Raw genomic sequence first — 27,500 nt, forward strand, 5'->3', positions numbered from 1 at the left:
TGAATTTGTATATGATGGATAAAATATATAATTGAAAACTTTTCAAATACAAATTGAAACTTTTAGTGAAAAATAAAAGCAAAATGTATCCTTTAATGGAGTTACTGAGAGATATCTCACAGTCTTAATGAACAAACAAACACAGATATACCAACAAACAAACAATCAACAAGTAAAGTACCAAAGTCTTCCCAGATTAACAAATGGACAATATCGAGGAGTGAGTTCCCAAATCCTACCAGAATAACAAACCACCAAAATCAATGAGTAAAATGGCAAATTCATCCCAGATTATCAAACTTACAATCCATCCATCAGGAACATACTCTGTACAGAGCATCAGTGCTGCTGAAGAAGTCTCCTGGGCTATTATTGAGCACAATCCTGGAGGGGTCACCACTCCAACACAGGATGCTCAAATGGCTCAATCATTCAACCAAGCAAGGACTCATTATGCCGACCTCAGAAGGAAGACAGGCTGAGTCAACCCCAACTGGTATTAATTCAACAACCAAGCAGGATTTTAACTAAGGACCTTAAGATACCAAGCCCACCAACCTAACCATTAAGCCAACACCAAGCATAAACTTAGCGTCAGGTCAGGTATGGGAGCATGTGCTAGAGTAGTGCGTCGCCGCATCCACTTTCTCCCGTTACTCCAAGCGCCTCCATCTGGCCAACCTCCAGTCAGTTGCCTGGCCCATCCCCATCTCCTTGAAATGTTGATCAATTTGCTGCAACCATTAGGCACGTGGTCAGCCCATTGGCCTCCTCCACTCATGAGGCTCCCTCACAAAGATAATCTGGTGAGAAGGATCAGCGACAGGAAAACGAGCCACATGTCCATACAGTCACAACTGATGCTCATGGACTATGCAGGTAACAAATCTCATTTGAGTCTCTCTCACCAGCCATGGCCAAGTATTCTCTGAAGAGACCTGGTACCAAAGGAATTAAGTCTCCGTCTCAGATCCCTGTTCAGTCCAAGTCTCACATCCATAGAGCAAGACTGGAAACCACAAGGACCTGAAGACTCAGACTTTCGTCCGCACATACAGGTACCGGCAGCGCCACACCCCATGATAAAGTGAATCCATGACTCACCAGGAACAACCAAGACATCTGTTGACCTCTGGCTCACAGCCAGCAGATATCGGAATATCACTGTCAATGTAAGTGAATGTCTCCATGACCTCAAAATATTTGCCACAAACAGGTAGAAATAGGATAGCAGCATCCAAGATGTCACTGAAAGCCTGGATCTTAGTTTTGATCCAGGAAACCCATAATTCCAGTGGCGTGACTCCTCATTCAGCACCTTGAGGGCCCCAAAAAGGATATCCAGAGTCTCTGCAAAGATTGTATCATCTACAAAATCAAGACCAGAGATCTTGACATTCCCAAACGATGTTCCATAACTTGATCTCTCCGACATCCTCCCCATAATCCAGTCCATACAAGTGCTGAAAAACGTGGGGACCAGTACACACCACTGACGAACTCCAGTAACAACTGGAAATAAGTCAGAGATGGTATCACCACATCTCACAGTACTCTCAATACCAGAGTATAGATCAGGCATCAGATTGATCAGTTTTGGTGGCACCCCACAAAGACCACGAATCCTCCAGAGGGCATCCCGATTCACTGCATCAAATGCTTTACAGAGATCGACATAGACTGCAAGCAGCCCTTGCCGAAACTCTCCTCTGTATTCGGTGAAGACCCGAAGAGCAAGGATACGGTCAATCATTGACCTCATTGGTATAAAGCCTAACTGCTCTGGAGGCTGGTGCTCAAGTAGATGGTGGCGAACCCTATCAAGAATTATCCAAGCAAAGACCTTGCCCGGCACTGAGAGCAGCGTCACCCCTCGGTAGTTGTTGCAGGCTTGGCGATCACCCTTCCATTTCCAGAAGGGGACTACAACCCCCCTCTTCCAGTCAATTGGGATGATGCCTGTGTTCCAGGAAGAGCAGATGACACGACTGCATGCAATGACATGAGTCCATCATTTCCTCCAGCCTTGAGAAGTTCAGCATGGCTGCCATAAATCCCAGCAGCTTTACCCCATTTCAACTGGTTCACTGCAGCCTGTGTTTCCACAAACGAAGGTGGATCACAGTTGAGTGGAGGGTCAGCAATATGGATAGAAACACCCCTGACATCCAACTCAACAGCTGGTGAATCTATCTGCCTGGTTCAGCCACTCAAACTATCCAGATCAGCAGGCCATCATTTCGGACTCCTCTGTCAAGAGTCCACCACCCTCTATTCTAACTGTAGTACACTGAAGGACAGGCTTGGAGGAATGCAATGTGTGAATTCCCCTGCAAGCAGGATGAGAATTACTTGACCACAGGTGATGCTCTACCACCTCACAGATTCCTTGCACATAGGCCTCCTTGTCCACCCTGAGAACACGAACAGTTTTATGCCTCAGCTCCCTGAACATCTCACCTCTGCTATTCAGCCTGGCCCTGCGACTCTGTTCAATGGTATCTAGTGTCCCTTGAGAGACAAAATTCTTCTTCACCCGAGAGTGAGTTCCAAGACATCCACCGGCAACATCAAGGACAGTGTTCTTGAAGGCAATCCACAACTCTTCAGGATCCCCCAAAGCACCCAGACCCCCCCCCCTAAATCTCCACCCAGCCTGTTTGCAAACTCCTCAGCTACCCTCTCATACTTGAGCTTGCCAAGATCCAGCCTAGGCTGGGATGGTACCATTCTCCTGGATTTAAGCTGCAACTTCAGAGTTGGTACAACAAGCTTGTGGTCGGTATTGAGGAACTAAGCACTCCGGTCGACCCTGCAGTTCTGAATTATCCTCCAGCGACCATGAGCAATCACATGGTCAATCTTCTTTGCCACACTGCCAGGGTTGGAATACCCTGTCCAGCGATTAGCCTTTGGGCGATGAAACCATTAACCCAGAAACCATTAACCATGACTTCTTGCAATGTTAAGGAACTTAGTGCTATTCTGGTTCATATTTACAGACCCATGGGGAACAACACATGTCTCATAACCATCCCCATTGGTCCCAATTGATGCATTGAAATCCCCCAAGACTCAAAGAGTTTCTCGCCTGGGGCACTGTTCAGCCACAGACTCGAGCGTGGCATAGAATGTGTCCTTCATGGTGGGATCACTTGCCTTAGTCGGAGCATATCCAGAGACCAGGGAAATGACACTCAAGGAGTGACAAATCCTTAGTCTTATTATACGCTCGTTGACTGGTGTTACCTCAATTATCATTGAAGTCAGCTTATTGGACACAGCTACAGCAACTCTTTGGGCATGGTAACCATCATAGTGACCAAACCAATAGTAGTTGTGACCTCCTGCCATGATCTTGCCGCAATCCGGTCTCCGAACCTCAGAGAGTGCTGCAATACAGATGTCCAAACGCTTGAGCTCAGATCATAACAGAGACAGGTGATCATCCTCTCTGAGGGATCGGACATTCCAGGCACCCACCCAAAGGGACCGCCTCAGCTTAACGCAAGGAGACTGCCATCTGGTGGAGGACACCTCAGCACCACCCCGACACACACTACTGCAATCTGGACCTGGAAGGTTACCCTGTGGTTTGTCTTCTGTCATTAAAGATTGGGGGTCCCGAAAGCTTTGCCCCTATCCCGTCATCCGGTAACCTGCCCTGCGAAGGGAAGCTGCACAGGAGGTACTCCCACGGAGTGGGTTTTCAGATTTCTTTTTGCCTTTGGGATGTTTTGTGGGATGAAGGGTTTTATGGTGGCTGGAGTGCAAATTCTGGCACCAACCTCCTAATAAAGTAACCCAACTGCAGGAGGACGTCCGCAGACACAGTTGGGCACTCGATATGGGTGGCCGTTGGCTCACAAGGAGCTCCTCCACCCTTTGACAGGTTTTGTTTTTAATCCTGCTGGGTGTCCATATCCAAACATCCTCCTCACCAAGAAACTTGGTGGGGGAGATGTTTCAGTCGCCGACAACCCGACCATGAAACTGGTTAGTACAGGTTTACATGGTCCCTGCAACAAGTCACATATCTAATCTGACGTGACCTGACAAAAGGCCATCCCTCTGATGGAGATTAAACAGCAGAACTTGTCTGACAGCACTGGTCATTGGTGGATGTTAATATTTCATGGGGTCATTCACGAAGAGTAAGCGTGTTATCGACGGAATCCTGAACAAAAAATTACTGTGTAAACTGTATCGGGAGCATGTGGTCTGATCTTCTTGGACATCTCTTGGCACCAAGTTACACAGCTTTCTATTTCAGAGTGTGCTTGCTGTCTGGTTCAGCAGCTCCTACCCTCTAAATAAATTGAGATTCCCATGTTGTTCACACGTCATGTGTGAACGGCCTTCTTCAGCTATGGAGTGCAACTATGCACATCAACATTGCCAAATAACTCACCAGGTAAATACAGATGATCATCACCATACTGTGGTGATGTAAATGGTGGTTTAATGCAGTGACTTGCTGATAGTTATATCAGTAGAGATAGCAACAAACATGAATTTAAACAGGGTTGATAGTTTCATTGACCAGATATATCATAATATAATTAACCACTGTCTCACAACATTTGTGACCTCATTTGCTGGCATCTTGATTTTCAACACATGCACTAAATTGAGAAACAAATGAATGGGTACAGTGATGGTTACCAACACTAGACAAAGAATTTCCCTCAAAGACGATTGATCTTACATTAGTGTGGCCTTTAGAAATAAAACTCTTGTTCAAATTTGAACCATAAAGTAAAACTAGTCTTTGTGAAGACATATTTGAAACACCTAGTACAGCTATTTTAACCTTTTGCAGTAAATGAAGAGCCCACCATTATGTCATACCATTTATTTAATTTTATAACTTACTTATTTGTTTGCCATAAACTTACTGATTGATCATTGCATGAGAAACAGTGAAATGTCCACAAGAAATATGGATGAAGTTTTCTTCTTTTTTGAAACCGTGTGACATTAAATCAGATAATTTGATGATATCACCTTGCAGTGATTAAAAGGAAGTGCTCAACTTCGAAAAAAAATATCACATTGATGAACTCAAGAAGTTAAGTTCGTATGTCAATGATCATGTACAAACCGATGATACAGATGTATTGGGGAAAATCGAAATGTTAATAATTTCATTTTTGAATATCCTAGTGTCTTTCCCTCTTTTGGCTTATGTTGACCCCAAAAATAATTGGTGGTTGAATTCAGTGAGGTGATTTTACTGTTCATACTTATGACTACTATTTGTACATATTAACGGTCCTTATTATTTCCACCTTTTGGCTTCGGCTGGAGAACGTTTTTGGCCCAACTCTTTCAAGAAACTGTGCGCCAGGCTTGATGTTCAACTAAAGTAATTACCCTACGCTCGTGAAGCGAAAAGCAGGGTTAAGCGATCAGCAGCATTTCTTCATATGTTGTTAGTCGTACGTAGTGCTTGTCTGCATTTTGTTAAGAGCGTACATCGAAAATCATTCAGCAGAGGAAATTGAAGCTTTACCACATGCTACATGACCATGTGATATAGCGGTCACTCTTTTGAGGTCAACATAGGCCAAATTTATAAAATTGGCAATTTTCATCCGATTGACTTGAAATGTGAACAGAATTTGAATTTCACGTCATTGAATTTAACCACCAATTATATTTGAGGTAAACATAGGCTAAAAGGTTAACAAAGACCAAATTTCTCAAATTATCAATTTTCATTCGATTGACTTGAAATTTGAACAGAATTTTAAAACCACCTCACTGAATTCAACCACGAATTATTTTTGAATTCAACATAAGCCAAAAGGTCAACATAGGCCAAGTTTCTGAAATCCTCAATCTTAATCCAATTGACTTGAAATTTGAAGAGCATTTGCATATCAGGTCATTGAATTCAACCACCTATTAATTTTGAAAATCTTCCTCAGAGAAACCGCTTAACCAATCAATGCAAAATGTAACTAATTGATCAACTACCCATAAAAATACGGTTTGATTAAGATGATGTCATCGGTCACTTGGTCTGGCAGCCATATTGGATCGAAGAAAAAATAGAAACCTGAAAAAACAAAAGAGTTAGCTTGCACCAAGTCCTTCTCAAGACTGCAATGGGGTATGTATTCTCTGAATACCATAGCGTTTGGGTAGGAATTTGTAATTTGTTCAGGTTGTCAGCGATAGCTCGCCTACTCTTCGTGAAAGACATCTAGCATCCACCAAGTGTCAGTGCTCGGTAATTACCCTGGGATATTTAGCATTCATGAAGCATCAGTGCTGAAAGAAGGGTCCTGAAACTTTACCTGGGATGCCGAAGCAGGGGATGGGGGAGGGGGGGGTTGCCCATCCCCCCCAGTCTTTTGCCAGGAGGAGTCTGTACTCACGGTCGCTCTGCTTCCGGTAATTCGCACCCTCCCTTGCGGCTCTGAACCAGCGCTCAGTGGCAAACTTGGGAAGTGCAACCTCACCACTGACGTGTTTTGGCCTTGTGATTTGGAGTGACAAGTCCCGAATGTTGGGAGTGAGATTATGATCAACACATCGGTCTTCAAAGAAATAAATTGGAAGTACAGTAAACCCTTGCTACTCATGGATTTTCCACTCATGGCTTTGACTATTGGCAGTGAATTTTCTGTTGCACTATTTACAATTCATGGCCCTCAGCTATTCGCGGTTGCAAAAACAAACAAGCAAACAAAAACAAAGAACAGCAACAAAAAGTGAAGCAAGCAACTGAGTTTTTGTGGTGGATCCCTTTTTGGGGAGGACCAATAAATTCAAGCGAGAGTTGGAGGGTGTGATCAATCTCGACAAGAAAGGCGATAAAGAACTTCAGTATTGTACTGTATCTCTCTCTCTCTCTCTCTCTCTCTCTCTCTCTCTCTCTCTCTCTCTCTCTCTCTCTCTCTCTCTCTCTCTCTCTCTCTCTCTCTCTCTCTCTCTCTCTCTCTCTCTCTCTCTCTCTCTCTCTCTCTCTCTCTCTCTCTCTCTCTCTCTCTCTCTCTCTCTCTCTCTCTCTCTCTCTCTCTCTCTCTCTCTCTCTCTCTCTCTCTCTCTCTCTCTCTCTCTCTCTCTCTCTCTCTCTCTCTCTCTCTCTCTCTCTCTCTCTCTCTCTCTCTCTCTCTCTCTCTCTCTCTCTCTCTCTCTCTCTCTCTCTCTCTCTCTCTCTCTCTCTCTCTCTCTCTCTCTCTCTCTCTCTCTCTCTCTCTCTCTCTCTCTCTCTCTCTCTCTCTCTCTCTCTCTCTCTCTCTCTCTCTCTCTCTCTCTCTCTCTCTCTCTCTCTCTCTCTCTCTCTCTCTCTCTCTCTCTCTCTCTCTCTCTCTCTCTCTCTCTCTCTCTCTCTCTCTCTCTCTCTCTCTCTCTCTCTCTCTCTCTCTCTCTCTCTCTCTCTCTCTCTCTCTCTCTCTCTCTCTCTCTCTCTCTCTCTCTCTCTCTCTCTCTCTCTCTCTCTCTCTCTCTCTCTCTCTCTCTCTCTCTCTCTCTCTCTCTCTCTCTCTCTCTCTCTCTCTCTCTCTCTCTCTCTCTCTCTCTCTCTCTCTCTCTCTCTCTCTCTCTCTCTCTCTCTCTCTCTCTCTCTCTCTCTCTCTCTCTCTCTCTCTCTCTCTCTCTCTCTCTCTCTCTCTCTCTCTCTCTCTCTCTCTCTCTCTCTCTCTCTCTCTCTCTCTCTCTCTCTCTCTCTCTCTCTCTCTCTCTCTCTCTCTCTCTCTCTCTCTCTCTCTCTCTCTCTCTCTCTCTCTCTCTCTCTCTCTCTCTCTCTCTCTCTCTCTCTCTCTCCCTCTCCCTCTCCAAGTCAACACTGTGCATCAACATTAACACTGCGTTCCATGGAATTGTCAACAGAAATGAATTGCCGCACAATACCCAAAAAGGAAGAAATGTGCTGAAAACATAAGTGGTTGTGAATACTTTGGTTTTACTCTGCACGTGAGGGTGAGTCCTGTAAACCACCTCAGTACATGCTGCATAGGGTTATAGGTGAGAGGACTATATTCAAGCGAGAGCTGGAGGATCAATTCCTATAAGGAAATCGATAAAGACCTTCATTAAAAAAAGCAAAAGAAGTACCTATCACTAGTTTTTAAAAAAATTTCTTCATCCTCATCATATAAACTTCATCAGAATCATTAAAGGTAAGTTCAGTAATATATATTATAAGAGAGATGTTTGGCTGTCTGTGTGTTTGTGTCGCCATTTTTCTCAGAGAAACCTTTTATCACATGGCTTCAGAGTTTCAAACAGATCTTCGTCAAACTTTCAGAGTTTCATCAGGAGTGTTTATGCCAAAAATGTTTTGAAAATTTTGAGAAAAAAATATGTCGGATTTTTTTTCTTATTGCTTTATAGTGCCTAAGCCTTTGTAGCTATGTGGAAGTTAATATGAAATGAATCCCCAAACCCATTCCTTAGTGGGTGTCGGGAAGTGTTTTGAACCCCACAAAAAAATAGAAAAAAAAAACAACAAAATTTGATTTATTTAAATTGCCAACAGGATAAGAGCAGCACCGGTAAACTATCCGTGCTTGTACATCCAGTATATAATGTTTATTCTTCTATATGAGCCAAGTACCCAACACTCTTTTTTCCCATCGGCCCTGAGTTTTAACATTCATGGTTTTGCTATTCACGGCGTTTTCCAGGAATGTCACCCCCACAGATAGTGAGGGTTTACTGTATGCTAATTGCCTGATTATTGAAAAGGACTGAATTAAGATGAAGATTAAATTTACTTAAACAAAAAAAAGCAAAATATTAAACACTTACAAGAGACAAAGTATATCTAAACATACATACTCTAAATTTTATTTTCACAAGTAATACATAAGAATAAAAATAATAGAGCTGCATATGTTTAGCCTCAGTATATAAAACAAAATCTTTCATCGTATCATTCAAATATCGTGATTTTTCCCTTGCAAGGAATTTTATTTTGAATTATTTTAAAATCAATCACTCTTCGATTAGTCCTGCACCAAACCGAGTTCTCCAACTCTAAGAGTTGCTCCTTCGAGTTGAGTTGGAGTCGAGCCGGGTTTGTCTGTCAACTCGGAAAAGAATGCGGATACTTTCCTGTCACATAAAAATGAAGTAATTGCAGTATTTAGCAAGTTTCTGCAGAAGAAATGCACATTGGTGTATGAATCATATGTGCTATGGAATTGTCAGCTTGTTTTTCAGCAAGTTTAAAAGCAAAATGTTAATGTAATCAGGCATTGTAAGCGATACCTGTCTAGCTCTGCATTAGCCGTGAGCAAGGGTCTCCCGAGTCTAAGTATTGATAGCGTTTAGATTTGATTCAACAATGTAAGTCATGCTTCATTAGAATGATACCTGAAAATCAATATTAAACAGCAGGCCTGCTGAGATAAGAAGTAAATCTGATCTACACATTCATTTCGTCAAGTCGACAGCAATTTCTTTTCGTAACTAGAATGGCACTCATTAGAATGCATACCTCCACTAAGCTGAACAGTTTACATTTTGTCGTCCACTGATAGGCTGGATTTGAATCCTTACCTGAACCAAAATCTAACCAATGTGGTCTTGTGACCGACACAACTCTTCCACCAAGTTCCATCCAAATCCATCCATAATAGTTTAGATTACATGCAATCTATGATTTTTAGCCCTATCTCTCAATGGTGAAGAATCTTTTATAAAGAATAAAAAAATACTCGTTTCCAGATGTGGATCCAGATCTTCAGCAAAATCTTATCAATTCATCCTTGTCACACACCCAACCTGTCCAGCAAGTTTTGTCCGAATCCATTGATAACATTTTGAGAAATCCTACTCATAGACAAACAGACAGACAGGGGTGAAAGCATAACCTCCGTGCACCTTCAGTGACAGAGGTAATCATCTTCATTGTCATGACAGCTGATGCATTGAATTAAAGGACAACATGTTGTACTTTACAAACATATTACATGTCTATCCGTGAGTGTCAATGAGAATATATAGTGAAGTCAAATACGCAAAAAATGATATTTTATAACACACAGTTGTTGTTTTCATGTCTGTTTGTGTTTTCTATGTGTGCTCCTTCCATTTATTTTCATGTGTTTTTCTATTGCTTCGAAAAATAGTGTGATATATAATTTTCTTAGCTCCCTCGATGTCCTTCTAAAGGTATCTTGCCTTGGTAGGATTGTATATGTTTCCATTCAAACTGCTGCTCGAAGAAACCATTACCTCTTCTTTTTCTTCAAACTCAAAAGGTGGCTTTTAAAACACAACTTTACGATTAAACACACAAATTTTGTTCCAAGTAAATCGATTATTACCTTTCCAAAGGTATCATTTGTATTATTCTATGACAACAGCAACTGTTTTGAACTAGAAAGTTCATAGAACACCTTAAACCATGAAGTCTTGAGAAAAAGGACATGGGAAGGGTATTTTAAACTCTTCCATTGCATTTCTGAGCACAACCTACAATATACGAGTATTTCCCACGAGCCACCATTGTGTCTGAATCTCGATATTCCCCAATGCTGTGAGCAAGAGCAGCTCATTTCATTGGTTGAGATGGCATTTATCCAAGTACTGACTGCTAAACTGGGGTTTTTAGGAATTGACAAGAAGAAAATTTGTGTGCAAAAGTGTACAAATATATAATCCAATTGAAATAAAATAAAAGTTTTAAAGGCTGGAGAATTTTTTTTTGACTGCTGTTGACCGACTTTAACACCACCTTTCTAAACTTGTAAAATTTGTTATTCATGTCTGTTGTTTGCGTCCTTTATGAAAACCTTAAAAACAGTAAGTTTCCTGTTTGGATTGATTTTCAATTTTGTTTGATTGAAATATAGGCAAACAGACTGAAACAATAACCTTACTCCATTGTGTGCATTTGCACTTAGAATAACATTCCATACAATTTGCCAAATTCAGAACCAAAGTACTGCTCAACTGCTGGTTAGTATTCTGATTCTACAGTGTTCAAAATATAACATTCAATTGAAATTAGGTAGTCCCTAATTTATTAGGTAGTCCCTAATATATATATATATATATATGTATGTATATATATATATATATATATATATATATATATATATATATATGTATGTATATATATATATATATATATATATATATATATATATATATATATATATATGTATGTATATATATATATATATATATATATATATATATATATATATATATATATATATATATATATATATATATATATATATATATATATATATATATATATATATATATATATATATATATATGTATGTATATATATATATATATATATATATATATATATATATATATATATATATATGTATGTATATATATATATATATATATATATATATATATATATATATATATATATATATATATATATATATATATATATATATATATATATATATATATATATATATATATATATATATATATATATATATATATATATATATATATATATATATATATATATATATATATATATATATATATTTATATATATATATATATATATATATATATATATATATATATATATATATATATATATATATATATATATATATATATATATATGTATATATATATATATATATATATGTCTATGTATATATATATATATATATATATATATATATATATATATATATATATATATATATATATATATATATATATATATATATATATATATATATATATATATATATATATATATATATATATATATATATATATATATATATATATATATATATATATATATATATATATATATATATATATATATATATATATATATATATATATATATATATATATATATATATATATATATATATATATATATATATATATATATATATATATATATATATATATATATATATATATATATATATATATATATATATATATATATATATATATATATATATATATATATATATATATATATATATATATATATATATATATATATATATATATATATATATATATATATATATATATATATATATATATATATATATATATATATATATATATATATATGTATATATATGTATATATATATATATATATATATATATGTATATATATATGTATATATATATATATATATGTATATATATATATATATATGTATATATATATATATATATGTATATATATATATATATATATATATATATATATATATATATATATATATATATATGTATATGTATATACATACATATATGACAAAGGGATGGAAATTAACTTTGTTCTATCTGTTAACTAATTCATTGCTATCATTCCCTGTGTCACACATCCTTGTATTATAATGTGTGCAGTGCTGTGGTCAGCTGTACCTGTCAACGCAGCTTAGTTTGAGGCCATGCATCCCCACCGTGTCATCAATTTGCATATGCTTGATGCAATGCAAACTTATCCAAATACCAAGCCGATCTGGGACTCGGCAAATGTTTTGCCAAAATTACCAAACCGGATCTGAACCGAGTTTTTGCTTCCGAGTTACAGTCCTATAGTGGATGTTGTGAGTTTGCACCATCAGAAGCCCCTCTTTGGTGTGTGTGTGTGTGTGTGTGTGTGTGTGTGTGTGTGTGTGTGTGTGTGTGTTTTGTTATGTCAGTGATTGTGAAGTGTCGTGCTCACCATGAATATGAAGTGTTCGTATGATATTGTATGCACGTACATTGTGCTTGCTATAAGCGATAATGAATGATAGCGTGCGTTTAGTCATCTTGCATGCAAACACAGACAGAAGTGTCTTCTTTTTTCTTTTCCTTTTTTTGCCCTCAAATAAGTTCTGCCCCCCCTCCCCCCATGCCCTTCAACTGGCATCCTTGGACTTAATGTCCTTCAATGGGCTGCACACATTGATCCATCGTGCTGTGTGCAAAACACCAGGTTGGCATTTTATAGCTGCGTCGAAATTCGAACCCAGGCTAAACAGTTCATTGCAGAGTGTGTGTACTTATATTTCCAGACTATCTTTCTTTTCATAACAAGGAAAAAAAATCACCCAAAGATGTTGGAATCAACAGATATTTATAAAATATTTCAACACAAAGGAGACAATGCCTAGAGTTATCATTCACTGCATTGTTTTCTCAAAGCAACATGATTGAAGTGAAATTAAAGGATTTACTTGAAGTAGAAGAAAATGATGAGGGAAATGACAAGAGAGATAATGGAGATGCTGTTTCCGATGACTGCCATGTAATACTGGTTAAGGGTGGCCTGCGTGGATACAAAGTTTATATAAGAAGTGAAATCAACCATTAGAGAAAGAGACAGGCAGGATGCACCAAACAGACAAATACAAGATGGTTATTATAATTCTGAATACTTGTGAGTTTGGGTTCCACAACTTGTCTCCTGGTGTTGCACAGCCTGTGATGTTTATATGAGCAAATCATCCTTTTTGTCCAATTGAAGTTTTAAATATCTTGTAATATTCTTACAAAACTACAGATTCTTAAATTTGCTGAAATGGGGTTAATATCTGAAGTTGTTAACGTCTCGACCTTTAGTTCAAACCACCTATGGAATGTTTAATAATAAGCTCACCTGTCTGCGGCTCTTCGTGTAGGCGTTACAAAGGGTGTAGTTAGACCAGGTGCGGTCGCTCATTGGATGTCGAAACCATTGTCCGTTGTCATTGCAAATCTTTCTCACTTTCTCTGCACACAGCACATTCGGTGTGTCCCCTCGTGACGTGATACCTCACTGTGGCTGGAGTCTGCATTGTTAAAGTTTTTGATATTACCATGCCTAATAAAATGTCATGAGAGGGACAAAGTCACAAATGGAACTTGAAATGAAACTGGTCACACTAGAACTCGGTTTGAAGTTATAGTTCAATCGGTCAAAGGCAAATCTGAGTTTGTAATACTTAGATAATATCATTCCTTGTAAATAATACAACATTTCGACTTGAAGAACTGCCATATACTTGAGATGTCATTTTACATTTCTGCAGAATTAACAGGAGTTGCTTTGGGAGCTTGCTTTTTATCCCTTAACTCACATGTTCAGATTCAATCAACATCAGCCATTTGACCATTACACACTGATGATTCGGGAGCACGGACAGGAATGCAATGGCACCAAAGGATCTTTAACATCCACCTTCTATAATGCAAGCAGGCATGACAACCAGACCAAAGTACTGCTCAACTCAACTCAACCGGCTTCACTTCCGTATTAGGGATGATGCACCACCCTTCATGTGGAGCACCAATCCAACAGCTTAGAGTGGGATAAGGACTCACACCTAGACTATACAATTCATAGGTAAGCAGATAAATGATAAGAGCACTATCTCTGCACAAGGTATGAAAGGGTCCATAATTGTGTGAGCTGTTTGGCAAGGTAAACACTATTTAGACATCGATACTCTGCCTTGTTATTTTATACATTGATACAAAACATTTATGGACAAACTTGTACATAGACTATAAAGACAAGGAGATTAACAGATGATGGACAAATGAATACAGATTCAAATCCGAGATCTTATTGTCATGAGCGTTGGTACCAAGATGGGAATACAAACAGGACTGCCCAGTTTCCTTGAGATTTTATTAACTTCAGCTTCCAACAGAGCCTGAAATTCTGCTCAGAATCCCTCCCAAGATCCGTAGAACCTTCTTCGATATTATTTATTAAATAATTTGAGGCAATTGTCATTTTTCATTCTTGTTTGAATGTTTATTCTGATGACTCAGAGGATGTTGTACAGTTTTGAGAGTCTGAGGAGTATTTCAAAAATAAACCAATTGCGACCTTTACATCCCCTGAAATATCTAAAAGTAGCTTTGAGAAGGATGTAAGATGGTGCTGAACACTTCACAATGCAAATTATCAACATGGCAGAATTCCCAATGGATTTTGGACATGGACCGTGGCCCTCACATCATCCATAAAGGCTCTTCCTCCACCCTTGATACTTCCCTATACGTCCTAAACACCATGTAAGCATATTTTGTTCCAGTGACTTCGATGAGAGACCGAGTGAATGGCGTACCTGAAATGTCGAAATCTATGAAATAGTTGGGACAAAACTGAGAAGCCACAGAACCAGCGGGGATGTCTTCCCAACACAACCAGCCATCCCACGTACGTGGACAATACCCACCTAGAAACCATAAATATAGAAATCACACAACTGGTCTCCACCTATACACAGATGAAACAGTCAATAATGGCTTTCAAATGTGGGATATCAAACAAAATCAACTGCAACAGTTACAGTTAACCAGACACAACCATAGTTAGCAAGAACAACAAGGTGACATTAGACAGACGTACCATTTGATGTGTACGCAGGCTCTTTAAGGAGTTTTATGTAACATTGATACTGATTTGTCAAGATGTTCATGGGAATGGGGACATCATTGGCAGATTGGGTCGTTGGAAGAACTTGAGTGGAAGTTAAGGAACACACCACCTTGGAAAGGTAACCCATGAAGGGTTTGTGAAGTTAATGGATTATGAAAGGTGAAACATACAAACAAAACAATGTATAGTGCACTAGTATTACAACATGGAAACTCAAGTATTTACACACTATAACTGTAAATTAATTTGATTTATGTACATTTAGTCGGGGAGCACACCCCCCCCCCCATATTTTGGAAGTTGTGGACACCTCATGCTATATTTGGTTTCCTCATGTTTTTTTGAAACTTCAGACCTTCCTGAACAATATTCCTGAGGGAAACCTGAGATCAGTATACCTCACTATGGAAATTGTGTTGACATTTGTACTCTGGGGTTTCCGAGAGCTGATTCAGTGATATATGCAATTTCCCCATATATTCAACAAAAATAATGCGACGAATCAAAATTTGGTATCAAAGTGAACAGAAGATGAGGCACGATCCATCAATCTGGCCCTGCAGACATAAAATATAAAAGGTAAATATATGATATTTCATTCGAATGAGAGACAATAATTAACATTTTTCGAGAAAATCTCTTTAGTTTTAGCCATGAGCATCATATAAAAATGACCTTATCGACATCAATACTTAATATCATTGTTCCAGACATCTAAATCATCCTCATTCAACCCGATATCACACCACATATACAAGTTTATTCCTGATGTTGGCTTAATAGTTATGGTGGTGGGCTTGTGATCCTAGGATCCTGAGTTCAAATCCCCCTCTTCTGTTGAATTAACACCAGGTTGGGTTGACTCTGCCTGTCATCCTTCCGAGGTTGGCAAAATGAGTGCCAGCTTGCTGGGATCCGGTGTCGGAGTGGCGACCTGTGCAGGATTGTGCCCAATAGGCAAGGAGACTGTTTAGGCAATAGTAATGCTCTGCACAGAGTACGGTCCCAATGGAGGAATGGATATCCAGGTTTCTAAATGAGATGCAATACTCACACAAATTTATAATTTAACTTTACCCCCTTATTTTGGGTATGATGCCAGAATGTCGAATATTGATCGATTTCTTACACGGTTCATGTTAGATGGCTGTTTTCAGTATATAACTTTTTTCTCTCTATTTACAGGTATAAGACATTGTGTATTCATGTAATCAGTTCAATAAGGTGTGTTTTGTGCTAATTAAATTCATTCCATTAGTATTTATACAAGCCAGAGCACCCATGCGTTCGGTAGAATTTCCAGATGAGTATGACACTGTATAATACATTTTTGGCTTATGAACATCAAACATCAATCAAGGCCTATGGACATCGAACATTGATCTGGGCCTGCAGACATTGAACATCGATCCAGCCACGTGGGACCTTCTACCACACTTCAGTGATTTGACTGGTGCAACTCTGGATGCCAAAGCAAGAACCAAGTGGTTGTACACAAAACTGGCATCTTCTGAAGTTTCATCACAGTTCAAAGAAATGATGAATATTCCAATGAGCAATCATGCACATCCACACCATGAGAAATGAAAACCCAAAGCTGTAGATGACACAATTAAATGCATCACACGGAACATGACCAACCTTTTTCAAGTCAACTCAAATGACATGTCTCGTATAGCAACAGGACAGGTAGCAACTGAAGTCATTCTTCTTCTTCCTTTGTGTGGTCCGATTGTCAGTCATTCAAGATGTAATCCCAGCAGATCTCAACCATTCTCAGGACTGATGATCAAGCTGTGCAAGAGAATTCCAACCTCCTACCAACTGGTGTATGGAACACTCTTCCATTGAGTGTTCTGCAGTATGGGTCTCTCCACAATCACAGCTTGCTGTGTCAGCCAGGTTCCAGGTATACATACAAGCCTTAAAGCTTCCAATGCCTGTATGCTTTCTTGGAAGTCCACTGCCAGCTGGAGAGGTGGAAATGGGTGGCAGATGCTGCAGTCTGTCTTCAGGTTGCCACCTTTTCCACTCTGAGAGGAGCCACTGTTGCCTGCTTTCTGAGGTGTCAGCCTCGATGTAAGACTGGGCTGCCCTGCTGAAAGATTTCTGACTCTTGAGTCATTGAGTTTGCAGTGGTTTGTGCATCTTGTTGTTGGGATGAACTTCAGTCAAAAGTTTTAAGTGCACTATGTCTGGTTACTGCTTCTCATCGTAGGTGGTGAGACGGGATGCCAGCGAGGAGAGGTAGTTGGTAGGTCGGTGTCGGTGTGAGGCAGCCATTTGTGACTCTTAGGGCAGAATTGAGCTGGACATCCACTTTCCTTGTGTGCATGCTTCTACCCCAAGCATCAACACAGTACTCTGCTGGAACATGCACCAATGCCAGTGTGGTTGAGCGTCGGCTTCTGAAATCTGCTCCCCAGTCATGGTCTGCTAGTTTCTTGAGCAGGTTGAAGCTTGCTGCCATTTTTCCAGTCACATCCTCAGCATGGTTGTGGAAATTAAGCTGACTTCAAAAGTAGAAGGAGCAGTTGATCAATGAGGTGACTTCTAAAGCTATAAGAATGGATGTAAACTTGGAGAAGACAATCGGCGAATATGAATGCTCGAAAGTTCCATCTACTATTTGAGTCAGATGGGCAGATGCATCATGGAAACAAATTAACAAGGCTTGCAACCTTGTTGAAAGAATCTCGTCTGGAAGTAATGGATATTTTGCCAGAATCTGACAAGAGTACTGTCCTAATTACGGATGTAATGTGCCTCCTCCAATAACATCAGTTTCTTGCTGGCCAACCATTATATCAATACAAAGCCAGAATTCGTTGCAAGCTCATGCGTACACTGCCAGCCAACTATATTGGTGTCCATTTCCCTGGCGATAGGTATGACCATGTGGAATCTACAAAAGGATTAGAGCGACAATGACGGAGTGGCCACAGACCTCAAAAATGAGTATGAGATAAATGAGACAATCAAGATGCCGCCCTTCAAGGAATTCATGACGTCCAAAAACAACAAGAAAAATCTCTAATATTTCCAGTGCTGTACTTGGGAGAAGGCAGAGAGCCAGAAAGTCATCACGACAGATTTTTACCTCTCTGGTTAATTTGTGGATGAGAAGAAATGAGGTGTGTCACATTTGTGGATGAGAAGAATAGTGTGTCAGTCAAGCATTTGGGTCACATCAGCTGGCATCATAGATGATCCTGGTCTAGTGTCAAGCCAGGAAGAATGTGATACATGGACCATGCAACATGCCATATTCATTGCACAGCAATTAGGTGCTGAACGTGTTGTGGTCTATTGGAATGACACTGACATTGTGGTAATGCTGGTGTACTATATATGCCTGGTGTTGGCTTAATGGTTAGAGTGGTGGGCTTGGGGTCCTCGGGTCCTGAGTTCAAATCCTGCTTGGCTGTTGAATTAATACCAGGTGAGGTTGACTCAGCCTGTCATCCTTCTGATGTTGGAAAAATGAGTACCAGCTTGCTGGTATCCTGTGTCGGAGTGGCGACCCATCTAGGATTGAGCCTAATAACCAAGGAGACTGCTTAGGCAGCACCAATGCTCTGCACTGAGTATGGTCCCAATGGATAGATGGTGTACTATTCAACGACACTGCTAAATGATGTTGAGTTGTGGATAAAAAAAAATGTCTCTTGATCAGTGGGTGCCTGTTCATGTGCTGGCAAAGCTTCTGGGCCTGAGCGAATGCAACCTCCAGCCTTTCCTTTGTGCCTTCTCTCGAAAAGATGACACAAACTTCATCTATGCATCTATGGCATTGGCAAGACAAAGGTCCTGAAGTTTCATCACCAAATAGATTGTGAAGTTCTTGCAATATATGGAGAAAGTGACAACTTAGAGGTGACAGATGAATCATAAGAGAAGCTTGGAAGCTGTTGCTGGCATTATATGGTGGAGAAACATTCTCTTCATTAGCACTTCATGCCCATCTGATCATCGCTGGTGGAAATTCGAAGGATTTTACATGTTTGCCCCCCTACGGAGTTTGCATTCAAGCAGCATCTGTTGAGATGTCTCTTTGCTACGCTGGTTCAGGAAACAGCACACGTCGCCATTCCAATGTTGCATCCAGCCACGTCATTCAGGTGGAGTATGGGAGAATATTTGCTGCCAGTACCTATGATATTGCCACCATTTTGAGAGTTTACACGATCTCTCACATGCTGCAAATATGTGACAAGTAATTGCATTCACGAATGCTCTTGCCAGAAATATCAAGTGCCATGTTGAGTGGCTTGCAAATGTAAAGGAAAGAAAAGCAATTGTGAGTGAGCACTGAATCTTGAAACACTCGCTGAAACTGCTGGTTCAGAGGACAGTGACGTTGACGATTGAATAAATCACACAATATGACTGAATGATTTAATGTTTATGAACATAATGAGAAAAAGGCAATACATATCTTACTTGGGCCTTCTGACATGCACCTTGTTGAAATTTGATCAACATTCAACATTCTGGCATCGTGCCTAAAATAAGGGGGAAAGGTTGAATTCTTATTGAAATTTCAATGAATATCGGATCTCTTTCGAAACCTATACTGTGCATGTGGTGTGATAGAGGGTTGAATGGGGATGATTTTGATGTATGGAACAATGATATTAAGTGAGTATTAATGCAGATAAAGTCATTTTTATATGATGCTAATGGCTAAAGCCAAAGAGATTTTCTCAAATTATTTTCATTATTGTGTCTCTCATTCAAATATAATATCATATATCTACGTTTTGTTTCTTTTATGCAATGTGCCAACTCATTCTGGTCATTGTTATGCCAAATTTTGATTCGATGCATTATTTTTGTTGAATGTATGGGGAAATTTCATGTCGCTGAATCGGCTCTCGGAAACCCCACGGTATAAATGTAACCACAATTTTCACAATTATGTACACGGATCTCAAAAGGTTGCCCGTTATAATATTGTTCAGGAAGGTATGAAGTTTGAAAAAAACATTGGGCAACCAAATATAGCATGAGATGTCCACCAAAACCCCAGTGCTCTCCTACTGATTGAAGTTTGATATAAGTATTGTTAGTCATGATGAGATCGATTCCTCTCGCATGTGATTTCATTTTACCTCTGGCATGAAATAGAAAATTACATATGTCATACCTTTGCTATGACACAGTAGAGAATGAGCCTGAGAATCGTAGTTTCAGGCATTTTAGAAATCTGTGACGATCAAACAAAGTAAATTACACAATGATAAACAAGGAAACTTGCATGCAATTCATACACATCATTTGGCAATGATATGGAAGTTTGTTTAGTAACACAGAAGAGAGGTGAAATGATCGATTAAATATTCGGGTAAGGCATGATGTGGATTCAATACCCTGCCAAACAGCTCGCACATCATTACCTTGCCAAACGGTTAAAACAATTCTGGAAACTTTCATACCTTACACAGACTTAGTGCCCTTACCTTTGATCTGCTTACCTATGAATTGTCTTGTCTGGGTTTGAGTACCTATCTCACTCTAAACTGTCGGATTGGTGCTTCACATTAAGGGTGTTGCATCATCCCTGAGATGGAAATGAAGCCCGGTGTCATGTCTGCTTGCATTATAGCTGGTGGGCGTTAAAGATCCTTCGGTGTCGTCGCCTTCTTTTCTATGCTTCAGAATTAACAGTGTGTAATGGTGAAATGGCTGATGTTGATTGGATCTGAACATGTCTTAATGCAGCTTATAGGATAAAAAGCGAGCTCCAAAAGCAACTCATTGCAAATTAAGTGGAACCATAAAATGACATCTCAAGCATAGGGGGATCTCCAAGTTAAAATGTTGCGTTATTTACAAGGAATGATATTATCCAAGTAATGTATTACTAACTCAGATTTGCCTTTGACCGATTCAAATATAACCTCAAACAGAGTTCTAATTTGACCAGCTTCATAAATACAAATCAAACCCCTTAACTTGACGAGGTAGCAAGGCACACACCTCCGAACTGGTGATCAGGGCAGAGACAATGTTTTATTGTGGCAGGCAATACTTGTTTCTAACAGGTTGTGCAGTAAGTGTTGTAATATAGGACTTGATCTGTGCCTCACTGCCTCGTCAAGTTAGGGGGGTTGATTTGTATTTATGAACCAGCGAAGTATGGTCATAAATCAACGATTTGGCAGGATGTCGTCCTGACAAGACCATCATAATGGTGAAATCTTGATAGGTGGCTCTGTTTTAATTTATTTGTTACCATAAAGGCACAAATATCAGTCTTTAAAGACCTGAGTTCCACACCAACACCATCCAAGTTTGGCGGTCATGTGTTGGCATAATTTAGGTGCAAGACGTCAGTGTCATGTCATATCTAGGGTCATTGTGCTCCTGCTCCTTTTGTATATATATATATATATATATATATATATATATATATATATATATATATATATATATATATATATATATATATATATATATATATATATATATATACGAAGTCCATCTAAAAAGTAATGGGAGTGACTTCACAGAAATTTTATTCCAAAAAATATATTGAAAGCACAGCTTCTCCCCTTCAAAATAGTTTCCCTCCAGTCTCACACACTTGTTTATCCTCTTCTTCGATGCACCCTCGGAAGGATTCTTCTGGAATCCTCCAGAGCTCTGTCATCACGGCCCTTTTGATGGCCTCCACATCAGGAAATCGGGTCCCCTTGATCACCCCCTTGAGCTTGGGGAATAGGAAAAAATCACAAGGAGCCAAGTCTGGTGAATAGCGGGGTTGCTCCAGCGTTGGCACGTTCCTCTCCGCCAGAAACTATCGGATGCTCAGGGCACTGTGAGCAGGGGATCACTCCAACAGATCTGTGTTCTCCCACAGATCCCTCCTCCTGTCCTGGACTGATCTCATGAGGTGCCGGAGGATCTCCCTGTACACGTATTGATTCACTGTTTGACCCTGTGGTAGACACTGTTTACTTTTTCGACGGATCTCGTGTATATATATATATACATATATACCAGCTGGGTATACTTTCACATTGTGTAAACGTATGAACCACGCTTCCCCATTTAATTGTCTCAGCTTGCTCACCTGCATTTGCTTTTTCATTTATTTATTTATTTATTATATTTTCATTTATGGATGCTTTCCAATGATTCTGTGATTTTCCTGGTGCATTGACTTCGATGTCCTTTGACACACAAAATTACCCTGCTTCCTCATTGTCTCAGGTCACTCACTTGCATTTTTTTTCATTTATTTATATTTTCAGTTATCGGCCGGGAGCCAGTGGGACCTGCCTTGCACCCCCCTGCGACAATGTTCATATATATCCCAACTATCAGAAAAAAGATGTTCCCAGAAAAATAACTCATTTGCACTATGCTTTATTTAGCTGTTTCCAATTTTGCATGTAATTAAGCTATCCAAACATTATTCTACATCTCTGACAACAAAGGAAATATGTTCACCTTATCCCTTGACCCTCCAAATATATGTGTAGATACCTCATTTACAAATATCCATGCACCAGAAGTTGAGATATTTACGAAAATGAGAATTTCCATAATGGCAGATCCTAATTAGCATATCAATGCATTTAAAATTATTTCCACTACTTTTACTCAAACAGAAAATAGTTACGTTTCCCTTAAACTCCAACAGACATCATAAGTCGCATTTATGTATTACATCAGGCCCACGTAATTAATTCTATTGATTAATGTGATTTCGCATGATTTTCAAACGATTCATTGTGCTTTGTATTTAATGCTAATTAGCCGACTTAAAAAAATTCTAAAATTTTAATATTTTTTTTGCCAACCTGGATTGTATCTGGCAACACTTAAGTAATGTTTTTTTGACAAAAAAACTGACGTGTGTTATGACTGACACACAAGACATGTGTCAGTTTTTGTTTGTCACTTGGAAATTTCTTTTTATTTTGTCAAGTATGTTGATCGCATCCATTTGTGTGTTTGTGTGTCTGTCTGCTCACCTCCAGCCCAATCCGCTCAACCGATCGCTCTGAAATTTTCAGTGATTAATGACACCGACCCTGTGACGGTCCCGCATTGAAGTTTTTTTTTTTTTTTTAATTCGATCGACCAAAAAGGTCTACCATCGGCTAATAGGCAAATTTAAGCCGATTTTTCTAAAATCCTCAAATTTAATCCAATTCTCTTGAAATTGGAAGACCATTTGCATATCAGGTCACTGAATTCAACCACCTATTAATTTTGTTGTAAACATAGGCCAAAAGGTTTAAATAGGCCAAAAGGCCAATTTGGGCCAAATTTTCTAAAACCCTCAATTTTCATACCATTGACTTGAAATTTGAAGAGCATTTTCATGTCAGGTCACTGAATTCAACTACCAATTAATTCTAAGGTCAAAAGGTCAACACAGGCATAATTTCCAAAATTGACAGATAGGGCCAAAAACTAAATATATCACGATATCTCAAAAAGTTATGGACAAGTTATGACAAAACAAGGTGGATGAGTTGAATTGGTGACACGAATAAGCGGATTGGATTTTGGTTCAGATCCAGCCCATCAGTGGGATACAAAACGTGAACTGTTCCACCTGGCAGAGGTATTGCTTTTACCGAGTGCCATTCTACTTTGTGCTATTTTGCCAATTTGTCACCCGATGAGTGATTTTTCATTTGTTTGACTGTCCGCCCACCTCCAGCCAAAACCGCTCAACCGATCGTTCTAAAATTTTCAGAGATTAATGTCACCGATGCTGCGATGGTCCCGCATTAAAGTTTCGTAAAATTTGGTTGCCTGAAAAGGTCGACATCAGCCAATAGGCCGATTTGGGCCAAATTTTCTAAAATCCTCAAATTTCATTCGATTGACTTGAAATTTGAACAGGATTTGCACATCAGGTGAATTAATTCAACTACCTATTACTTTTGAAATCAGTATATCGTCCAAAAGGCCAATTTCGGCTAAATTAGGCCAAATTTTCTAAAATCATCAATTTAAATCTGATTGACTTAAAATTTGAAGACCATTTGCATATAAGAAACTCAACCACCTATTAATTTTGAGGTCAACATAGACCAAAAGGACAACATAGGCCAAATTTCTAAAATCCTCAATTTTCATGCAATTGACTTGAAATGTGAATAGGATTTGCATTTCAGGTTATTGAATTCAACCACTTACTAATTTTGAGGTAACCATAGGCCAAAAGGTCGACATAGGTCAATAGGCCAATTTGTGCCAAATTTTCTAAAATCCTCAATTGAACATCTGATTGACTTGAAATTTGAAGAGCATTTTCATGTCAAGTTGCTGAATTAAAACACCTCTTAAGTTTGAGGTAAACATAGGCCAAAAGGTCAAAAGAGGCCAAAAGTCCAATTTGGGCCAAATTTTCTAAATCCTCAATTTTCATTCAATTGAGTTGAAATTTGAAAAGGATTTACATGTCAGGTCAGTGAATTCAAACACCTATTATTTTTCTGGTTAACAGAGGTGAAAAGGTCAACATAGACCAAAAGGTAAACATAGGCCAAGTTTCTAAAATCCTCAATCTTAATCCAATTGACTTGAAATTCGAAGAGCATTTGCATATCAGGTCACTGAATTCAACCACCTGTTAATTTTGTTGTAAACATAGGCCAAAAGATCAAAACAGGCCAAAAGGACAATTTGGGCCAAATTTTGTAAAACATTCAATTTAACATCTGATTGACTTGAAATTTGAAGAGCATTTTCATGTCAGGTTGCTGAATTAAATAACCTATTAATTTTGAGGTAAACATAGGCCAAAATGTCAAAATAGGCCAAAAAGCCAATTTGGGCCAAATTTTCTAAATGCTCAAATTTTCATCCAATTCAGTTGAAATTTGAAAAGGATTTACATATCAGTTCACTGAATTGAACCACCTATTATTATTTTTGTCACAATTGGTGAAAGGGTCAACATATACAAAAAGGTCAGCATAGGCCAAATTTCTAAAATCCTCAATTTTAATCCATTTGACTTGAAATTTGAAGAGCATTTGCATATCATGTCACTGAATTTAACCACCTATTAATTTTGAGGTAAACATAGGCCAAAAGGTCAAAATAGGCCAAAATGCCAATTTGGCCCAAATTTTCTAAAATCCTCAATTTTCATCTGATTGACTTGAAATTTGAAGAGAATTTTCATGTTAGGTATGTGCTCTACTGAAGCCTGATGTTGGCGCAGTGGTTCGGGCAGCGGCTTAGGATCCAAAAGGTCCTGAGTTCAAGCCCCGTTGGGCCACTGAATTAATACACCAGGGGGTTTACTCAGCCTGTCATCCTTCCGAGGTCGGCCAAATGAGTACCAGTGTACTGGGCAGGTGTATACCCCGGTTAAAATAGGTGTACCATTTCCCTGTGTCGTAAGAGGCGACCAGGGTTGCGTCAGGAAGGGCATCCGGCGTAAAACCTGTGCCAAATCACTATGCGGATCATACGAATGATCGGCTGTGGCGACCCTTAACGGGAGCAGCCGAAAGAAGGAGGAGAGTATGCGCTCTGCTGAGTGCCATTCTATTTTGTGCTGTTTTACCAAGTTTTCACTCGATTAGTCATTCTTCATCTGTTTGTTTGTTTGTCTGACTGCCTGTCTGTCTGTCTGTGTATTTGTTTGTCTGCACAGATCTTTCATGTTTTTCTCCACAACCACTGGTCAGATTGAGATGAAATTTTCACTATATGTGTGACTACTCATCTAGAATGTTTTAATGATAATTACGATGTCATAGGTCACGTAGTGTGGCAACAATGTTGGAAAAATTGGAAAAACTTTGGCCCTCTTTATCTCTGAAACCACAACAAAGAAAAAATTGAAACTTGGATTATGCCAAGTACTCCTCATGGGGAATGAGTGTGATTTTTGTATAGGTGCCTTTATTATGATGTCATAATTGTATATGTAGAATGCTACATCTGATCAGTATGAAAATTTTTGAATGTCTTCTTCTACAGAAAAAATTTGATGATGGTCATGGGTCACCTGATTCGGCAGCCATTTTTTTTTAAACACCTTCAAAAGTCTTCTTCTCTGAAGTGGCTCAACAGATCGAGGTGAAACTTTACTTGTACTAGCATAACCCGCACTCTGCGCGACATGTTGGGGTGGGTTGTTTGAGAAAGGAACTGATGCAGAGTATCAGTAGTAATTTTACTTTAATGCAGTAAGTGGAATACGATTTCACTGTTTCAGAACCATTTTATTCACTTTTTTTTGTACCATGCACCTCATATGGTCTTTGAGATAATGTAAGCCGAATATCACGTTACTCGAGTGCAGAACAAAGTCGAAGATAGCGCGACACGAAACCACAAACTCGGAAATAATATATAAGATGACCGCCTATCCATGAGGAACAAAAGGTTCACACATATGATGTCATAGGTCACATGGTTCGGCTGCCATATTGGATTTATCTTAAAACCTTTAAAAAATCCTCTTCCCCAAAATCGCTTGACAGATCGAGAGGAAACTTCACACAATTGTTCCCCAAGCTTCGATTGTACCAATTTTTTTCAGGAATAATTCATGTCACATAGTTTGGCAGCCATATTTGATTGAAGAAAAATATTAAATAATGTTTTCTCTGGAACTGCTTAATCAATCGACATGAAACTTTACAACTTTGATCTGGTATTGATGTCAAATACATATTTAAAATTTCAACTTTATCGGACACATGGTCTAGAAGCTAGAATTCTTTAATTTTATTGATCTGGGTTCTTTTTGATTTTTAAATTTTTTTTAAAATAAGGTTCACTTTGCTGTACCTGGATGGGTTTGAGGGTACAGGATTGAATAATAATGAAAAACGTCATGGGTTAGGATCAGGTGTCCAATCAAAGTGGGGTTGCATCAAAGTGGGACGTCTTGGTACCTGGTCTTCACCGCCAGCAGTTACAAAGTGGCAGTTTGAATTATGTCTCTTATTTATTATGTAACACGCCAGTACAAAAACGCCACACACAATACACCACACAAAACTATGCACGCACCACACAAAAGTTCTGGCGAGGGTCTGCAATCTCTGATTGCTCTTTTTCGTGTTTACAACTAAAATGGCCACCAGTTGGCCATCTTTAATCTCATCACGAAACAAAATGAAGTGCATATGTATACCATCATGTGTTGTCTTTGTGTC

General features: G+C 38.7%; 1 protein-coding gene across 3 annotated transcripts in view; it reads right to left on the bottom strand.

The window, feature by feature from the left end:
* Positions 1 to 27,500, bottom strand: part of LOC147028176 (calcitonin gene-related peptide type 1 receptor-like) — a 46,106-nt gene that overhangs the window by 15,347 nt on the left and 3,259 nt on the right. For all 3 annotated transcript variants that reach the window (XM_085878315.1, XM_085878313.1, XM_085878314.1), the window contains exons 2-6: positions 20,498 to 20,557; positions 15,319 to 15,457; positions 15,035 to 15,145; positions 13,576 to 13,688; positions 13,154 to 13,245 (exon numbers count right to left, since the gene is read on the bottom strand). In XM_085878315.1, the coding sequence (XP_085734441.1) occupies positions 13,154 to 13,245; positions 13,576 to 13,688; positions 15,035 to 15,145; positions 15,319 to 15,457; positions 20,498 to 20,548 (506 nt within the window). In that variant the 5' untranslated portion in view covers positions 20,549 to 20,557. The remainder of the gene's footprint in view (positions 1 to 13,153; positions 13,246 to 13,575; positions 13,689 to 15,034; positions 15,146 to 15,318; positions 15,458 to 20,497; positions 20,558 to 27,500) is intronic.

The sequence above is a fragment of the Eptatretus burgeri genome, chromosome 4 (genome assembly GCF_056783735.1).
Source record: "Eptatretus burgeri isolate ZD-2024b chromosome 4, Ebu_testis_v1, whole genome shotgun sequence".
Classification (NCBI taxonomy): domain Eukaryota; kingdom Metazoa; phylum Chordata; class Myxini; order Myxiniformes; family Myxinidae; genus Eptatretus; species Eptatretus burgeri.